The 7,605-nt window shown below is 52.5% G+C and overlaps 1 protein-coding gene across 6 annotated transcripts in view; it reads left to right on the top strand.

The window, feature by feature from the left end:
- Positions 1 to 5,127: 5,127 nt before the first annotated feature.
- SLC43A3 (solute carrier family 43 member 3) overlaps positions 5,128 to 7,605 on the top strand; it is a 30,876-nt gene continuing 28,398 nt past the window's right edge. The window contains exons 1-4 of one of the 6 annotated variants that reach the window (XM_014592567.2): positions 5,128 to 5,278; positions 5,719 to 5,799; positions 6,024 to 6,388; positions 6,703 to 6,832. In XM_014592567.2, the coding sequence (XP_014448053.1) occupies positions 6,205 to 6,388; positions 6,703 to 6,832 (314 nt within the window). In that variant the 5' untranslated portion in view covers positions 5,128 to 5,278; positions 5,719 to 5,799; positions 6,024 to 6,204. Of the gene's footprint in view, positions 5,279 to 5,681; positions 5,800 to 6,023; positions 6,389 to 6,702; positions 6,833 to 7,605 lie in introns of those variants that run through there. The other 5 variants (XM_014592564.2, XM_014592563.2, XM_014592566.2 and 2 more) reach the window with 5 other exon arrangements.

Raw genomic sequence — 7,605 nt, 5'->3', positions numbered from 1 at the left:
CGAGATTCAGCGAGAGAATTAGCACAAGGACTCTGGGTAGTGCCTGGTACATGCTCAGTGCTGGGTGACTAGCAGGAAGCGTTGGCATTTCTTATTCTTTGCAGGGACGATGGTCCTTAGCGTTGTGGGATTAGATGCGGTCAGTGTATCCGGAGCCTTCTGTTCTACCACAGCTCCGTGGGGAAATTGAGCTGCCAATACACACTGGCTCATTTGATGACTATGGAAGTAAAGCTGAGGGGAGAGAAGGTGGGAATCAGGGGGTTCCTGAGGCTGAGGCCTGGGGCTCCCATTGTTAACATGGGGACCACCCTCAGCTCCCTGCGGCTGGGCAGCCCAGCTCTGTTCTCTGCCTGTGGGAGCCCAGCATGCCCAGGGCGGAGCTGGCTGATCTGACTGGCCAGACTGGCCTCTCTCTAGTGCTCTTCGAGTGTGTTTTCAGATTCACCCTCAGTTAGAGAAAGACCTTCCCAGAGCAAGGAGGCTTCCCTTTCACTCAAGGCTTCCCCCTCATCCTGAGGAGTTCAGCTCTAAGGCTCCTCCCACTTCCTCTTCACTCAGGCTCCGGGTTACATTAACCTGTGTTTAGGTGTTGGCTAGCGATCAACTTGTTAGGGCTTTGGTAACAGCTCACCATTAGACAGCCATTGCATTTTTTCTTTTCTTTCTTTCTTTCCTTTTTCAGTTTTGCTAGAGGACACATGCGCTCACCAGAGACACAGAGAAAGAAAGTGAGGGGGGAGGACCATGCTGCAGTCCCTTCTCTTCCACTCTCCTCAGGATCTTGGGCACACACGCACACCGTGCCCAGAGTATTTTTCAAGTCACCATTTCCGAGACTCGAACCACACTGTTGGCCATGAGGAGATCCAGCTATCTTATCCATGCCATCTGCTGGCCCTCTTTTTAGGTGAGAAGCACTCTGTAATCTGTCTCAGACAGGACTTCATTTCTTCCTTTTGACTTGATTTCCTCCTCTTTTTTTAAAAAGATTTATTTAATTTTATTTTATTCATTCATGCATTTATTTAAATTTGACCAGAGAGAAAGAGAAAAGAGACAGAGACAGAGACAGAGAGAGAGTGAGAAAGCAAGCTACCAGGTCCAGGACTTGAACTGTGATCAGCCATGTGGGAGTGTCCAGCACCTTAACCACCACGCCACCTGCTGGTCCCCCATTGATTTCCTCCTTTTTCATTACTTAACTAATTTTTGTTAACAACAATAGCTGTTGGTTCAGTGAGTGTGTTAATCAGGTCATTTTTATACATTATCTTTAATCTCTACAACAACTCGATTTCAGTTTTTATTTCATAGATGAAGAGACGGAAGCTCAAGAGATTAGTGATTGGCCCAACATCAATGTCTTTTTTGGCATCGTCTCAACATCATTGGCATTTACATCATTGGCATTTTTCTCCCCAATTGAAATGAAAGAGAAAATATTTGCATTTTCACCTTTTGCCTTCCAAAATAAGCTCTTAAAAGCCCATTCAAGACCAGAGATGGGAAAACCAAACATTTTTACTTGCATGAGGCCACATTTTGAAAGGAAAGAAACTTAATGTTTGTTTATGTGCTTGGCATATTAAAAATCAAAGCCCTTTATATGAACGGTTTGTGGTTTAGCTATGTATAAAAATTTGAGAAGGTGGGCCAGCAGGTGGCATGGAGCCTAAGGCACCGGGATCCCACAGAGTCAACTCTGCAATTTGCGTCCGGGACCTGGCAGTTTGAAAATCATGCCGGGTGCATGTGTATGCATGCCCAAAATCCTGAGAGGAGAACTGAGGAGAAGGGATTGCGGAGTGGCCATCCTTCTGGGGAAGGGGGGGTGTGATTTCCCATTTTTCCTCTCTCACTCTCCTTTTCTCTCTGTCTCTAGTAAATGCACATGCCCTGTAGCAAAACAAAGCAACAACAACACAACTTGGAAAGGGATGCCAGAAGCAGGTAGGAGACTCCTAGAACCCTGCCCGGAGAGTGGCAATTGAGGGTGTTAGGAAATAAGCCTTGGCTGAGGTTGTTCAGAGGAGACTGAAGGAGAGAGGTCAGTGGCGAGGTGGAGGCTGCTCTGGAGGGTGGCACTGCTGTGAACTGGAGTCATTGCTCGTGCTGGGGATGATTTGGTGCAGCTCATCCACACTACCCTCCAACCATTCTTCCCTGCCTCCTCCTGTCTTTGCCATAAACACATCTATAGGGTGGAACCTGGACATCTGAACAGGCTGGCGGTGGGCAGAAAAGCTCCCAGCTGCAGTCCTTGGGCGGGGTGGGTAAGATCCAGTTCCATGCTCCCTCTCCTCCCCAGGGCAATGTCCCATGGCTGGTATCCCCAGAGCCTGGACTGGCCTTACCAGCTGATTGCGTGAACTCCTGGCCTCTGAGGGGCTTTGAGCAGCTAAGTAGTGTCATTGAATGGAGACCATGAAATACACCATGGCAGCAGAATGCTGGTGGCTCAGAAGCAGGTACTGCCCGTGTGAGAGATGACAAGCATCTGAACAGGGCAGCAGTCAAGGATGGGTAGGAGAGATATGAAGGGGCAGAATCAGTAGGACATGAGTGGTCGATATGGGCAGAAATCCAAATGCCTCCACTTAGGCAGCTGCTCCAGCCTCCAGTCTTGCCACTCCCCTTGCGAGCCTTACCCCAGCCCGTTCTGGAATGTTCCTGCCATCCAGGCTCTAGGTCTTTGAATGCACAGACCGGGTTCCTCACGATGGAGGTCTTGAATTTCTTCCTCTTGCTCCCTCACTAGAGAATGAGCTCCTTGAGGGAAGGTGCCCCATCTCTTCTTTCTGAATCCCAGCATCTGGCCCAGAGCCCACTGCTCCATATAGATCTGTTGAGCCAATCAATACATTAAAAAAAAAAAAAAAAGATGCAGGGTGAAGCGGAAGGAAGCGAAAAGGGATGAAGACATTGGTGCACCGTCAGACCTTATTATAATCACTCCTCTCTCTGATGTTCCACGTTAATCCTCACTGGAGCGAAGCATGGGAGTGATCAGCATACGCCTGCCTTTGCTGGCTGCTGGAACTCGAACCACGCAGGACAGGAATGGTTCAGGGGCTGTTCTCTAGTAATGTCATGCCTCGGTGCTTTCAGTAAGCCTGCCACTTACCAGAGGAGGTGCCTTGTGCAAACTTTGATGGGGTGTGGAGGGGCCATGGAGAGCAGAGAGAGTTAACAAGGTAAGGGGGTCAGAGTCCCAGACGACCTGCCCAAGTCCTGCGTTCCAGTCCTGGATGCCCAGACAGCCGCGAGCGGGGCCTTCCTCCCTGCTCCTGCACATTGACATTCTAAAATCTCTCTTTGCTTTGACTTTTTCTGTTCCTCCCTTGCTACTTCCACACTTTCTGATCCCCCAAGTCCTCTGGAGACCAAAATATAAGCCAGAGCAGGAGAGAGGGTTTGCATTAATTTCAGTGTCTTTGTGTCTTGAAATAAAATAAAAAATCTTGCATCTTAAAACCCATTTGACCTGGGCGGTTATAGTTTTATGTTATTTTTCCCATCAATTTTTTTTTTTCCAAGAAAAGACTTGTGTTCTCTAATGTCCAGGTAGCTGTTTTAATACTAGGAATGTTAAGAGCACAGTTTGAGGGCTAGCAGGTGGTGTGGTGGTTAAGGGCCCTGGACTCCCACATGGCTGACAGCGGTTCAAGTCCCAGACCTGGTGGCTTGCTTTTTCACTTTCCCTCTCTTCCTCTCTCTCCCTCTCTCTCTCTTTACCTCTCTCTCTCTCTCTGGTCAAATTAAAATAAAGAAAATAGAGTAAAATAAAGGAATTCTTAAAAAAAAAAATAGCCACAGCTTGGGAGTCAGGTAGGTTCTGTCACTTGGAGTGGCCTTGGGCAAGTTCCTTTGGCGTCCCCTCCCAACGCTGCTTCTCTGGCTGGATCTATGTAACTGTACACTGGAAAACCCACTACCCTATAACCCTCCTACTCCACCTGCTCCCTGCAGGAACCTCAGAATCCATCTCATACCTCTTGGTTGAGTTTCCTGTTATGAGGGTACTGCAGTCCTCATCTTACACGTGGGGCGGCCCAAGGGCTTGCCTTCGGCTGTGTAACTAGTGACCAAGCACAGACAGCCACCACAGCCACCCTTCTTCATTCAGCCAAGTCACCTGGGGAGGGGATGTCCCAGATTTTCTTTACCCTTTGTGTTCTGGTAGTAATCTGGAAAATACCTCCTGGTTTTGGCCTTCCACTGTCTTGACCTCTATTTTTTCCTCTTTAGAAAGATGATAGGCTTGGAACAGCTTGATTTCCTGGGCTCCCAGGGATTCCAGAGAGCCAGGCATGGGGTCTGCAGACTGCATTTACTATGCAAGAAGCTCTCTCCCAAACTGTATTTTCCACTAGAGCCAGCCAGGGAGGCCAAGGACGACCTCAGCTCCCTTGCTCTGGGCTGGGATGAGAGCAAAACAGCTGCTTAGGCTGGCTAGCTCATGCTGCTCACAGCTCCACAGCTCCGGTGGGCAATTATCTATGTCTTTGATTAATAAAAAATGGGGCAATGAATGAATAATCAATGCAGTCTGGCAGGAAGGCTCTTTTAGAACCTGTGCTGGGGGTGGGTCACCGAGGAATCAAAGGGGTCTCTGTGGGTGAAAGGTCAGGGCACCCCTCCAGGGCATAGTTTCTGAACAGCCTTCAGACCTGCTTCTTGAAGCCCTGATTCTCTGGTCAGAATGTCCTGCAGCTCTTGGGAGTGTGTGATTGGGAGCCAGGGCTGACCTGGTGGGCAGATGGAGAGAACATGTCCCATGTGCACCCAGGGGATCCAGGTGAAGCTCCTGGGGTAGAGTGTGCGTCTGTGTGTAGCTGTCTGTGGGTCTTCTGGGCTGTGAGTCTTGGCCTTTTCCATGGGTGGGTCCATGTTTGTGACAGCGTTAAAACGAACTCGGTTAAGAGCGTTAGAAGAGACAGGGAGGGAGACGTGGCTGGGGTTGGAGCGGGGGGGGGAAAAAAAAGAAGGGAGGATTCAGAGGGGAGGTATAGCGGGGGGGAAAAAAAAAGAAGGGAGGATTCAGAGGGGAGGCCAAAAGGGCGAGAGAGAGAGAGAGAGAGAGAGAGAGAGCGAGTAATCGAGGGAGAAGAAGAAGGAAGTGATGGAGAATGGGAGGCCTGTCCCAGCCTCTTCCGGGCGCGGGCGGAGGCGAGAGGGGATTGGGAGGGGCGGCCGGTGGCGCAAATTCGACCTGCGCGGCGCGACAAGCGCGGGAAGAGCCCAGAGAGCCCCAGCGACGAGCAGGCGCGGGCGGGTAGGACGCCCGGGCAGGGCCGGGGAACGGGGACCCAGGGTAGCGCGCTCCTTACAGGGCCAGGGTGAGGGGGCGGTGAGCCTGGCTGACCCCTGGGGCGCCCACGGGCTGAGGCTGGAGGCCCCTGGGCGTTTTCCTGGTGGAAGTGGATGTGGGGAGCGCAGCGGGACAGGGAAGGGGGGCCCGGGAGAGAGTCCTGGAGGCACTGGGCTCTGGATCGATCCTTGTCATCCTGTCGGGAGTTGGGCTCTTTTTGGCATTGACTTGGCCTTCGCGGGAACTAACTAGCCCAATGCCCTTGGGCTGCTGGAGCTTGTGTTTGCACGTTGGTAAGCGGAAGATAACACCAGCCTCGCCAGGTGGTGGCGGGCATTTGTGCGCGCTCGTTTAGAAGCGCCAGAGCCCCTGCGCCTGTTCCAGAGTTGCGGTTGTTGTTTTAGTGGACAGCGTTCAGAATTGGAGCTCTGAAGTTCCTGCTTCGTCTACTTCCCCCCACCAGCTGCCGGGTCGGGTCGTGTCGGGTAAGTCGTCACTGTCCCCTGTGACTGGGTCATTGAGAACGGCCTTATGTCCTGCCAGGAGTTACACACGGCAGTGAATGAAATGACTATGGCAGCAGCTTACTCCCCACATTTCCCCCGGTGGCCTGGAGCATCCCGCCCTTGCCTCCACCCCATGAAGAACCCATTCTCCACCTCTGCCTTCCCCACAAGCTATTTTAGGCAGCCTCTGCCTTATTTTGCAGGATCCAGACAAGGACCCACTGATGTTTTTTGCTCAAGCGGAAAACACCCAGAAGTAGAGAGCTCTGCGAAGGGAAGGCATCGCCAGAGGAATTTTCCAAGGGCGCCAACTCCAGGACTTGCAGCAGCTGCGGTCAGCCCAGGAGGACACAGTGAGATTTGAGGATCCACTCACCTCCTGCCATGGTGGTCCAAGGCCTGCCCCTTCACGTGGCCACCCTCGTGACTGGGCTGCTGGAGTGCCTTGGCTTTGCTGGCGTCCTCTTTGGCTGGGCTTCGCTGGTGCCTGTCTTCAAATCTGAGCATTACTTTGAGAAGCTGTGTGTCCTGGATGCTGGGCCTCTGGGCAATGCCACAGGGCAGGCGGGTAAGGGCAGCAAAGACTTCTAGGCAAGCTGAGGCTGTTTGCTGGGCAGTAAGAAGGGGTGGAAAGGTGCTGGCCCTGCCAGCCTTTCTGTGGTGAGAAGGAGGGTCAGCACTACGTCCCCCCACTTGGTAAAGGAGGTGCTGGGGAGGGAAGGACACCGCTGGACGGATCATGGGAGGGGGCACATTTCAACTCAGCCTAAGGGAGAACTTTCCACCAGGCCAGCTGTCCGAGGAGAGGGGAGCCCTGGCTGGGTACTCACCTGGGCTGGGTGGTAAACCTCCTCGGGCTCCTCAGAGCTTTTCTCTCCTCAGACTGCAAAGCCCAGGACGAGAGGTTCTCACTCATCTTCACCCTGGCATCCTTCATGAACAACTTCATGACGTTCCCCACTGGCTACATCTTAGACCGTTTCAAGACCACCGTGGCACGCCTCATAGCTATGTAAGTCCCAGAGGCCCAGCCCGGGCAGAGGTGGGCAAGACATCTTCCTTAGGCAGCAGCCTAGCTTGGCTGGGGCTCTGCACCAGGCTCCCTCATAGCTGCTCTGGGGAGAACAGCCCTAATGGGGCGTGCACTCTGTCCTCAGACCCACCTCTTCCCACACCCAACTTCCCTTTCCTGGCTTCCTTCCCCCGCTCCTGTGATTGTGCCTTGGGTATTACGTGTTCAGTCATTGACTCAAGAGCTCAGAGGCCGACTTCCGGTGAGGGCTGGCATGGAGCCAGGGTGAGGAAATGAATCAAACCTAACATGTTCTGTCTACCTTCATCCCATGCCCCTCGTTCTCATCGCTCACATCCAGGTTGCTCGTGCTTAACCCTCCTCCTCTTCACCCCCATCTCTAAGGTTTTCTGAGTATCCCCAATGAGGGGATTTCAGGTCCCCTCTGATGGGAGGACAGAAAGTGGGGGATTTCCCATGCAGATGAGTCAAACAAAGAGGGGAAGGGACTTGACCGCACCCATGTGGCCTGCTGCCTCGTGTGGTCTCACGCTCTGTGGCCAGGTTTGACGATAAGCGGTGGGCTGCTGGGGCTGATATCACCCAGAGCTGGCACACTCAGAGAGGCCTGTGTGAGCTCAGCTGTCAGAGAGGAACGGGAAGGCTCAGCTGGGCCCGGGGCCAGGGAAGAGCTCAAGTCAAACAAGTCCCTTACCCTTGAAGCTTCTGGGTGTGTAGGACTATGTTAATCTTTCCTGGTTTTTGTTTCCCTT

The sequence above is a fragment of the Tupaia chinensis genome, unplaced genomic scaffold (assembly GCF_000334495.1).
Source record: "Tupaia chinensis unplaced genomic scaffold, TupChi_1.0 Scaffold000709_1, whole genome shotgun sequence".
In the NCBI taxonomy this organism is placed as follows: Eukaryota; Metazoa; Chordata; class Mammalia; order Scandentia; family Tupaiidae; genus Tupaia; species Tupaia belangeri.
This window is presented reverse-complemented; position numbering and strand designations above follow the sequence as displayed.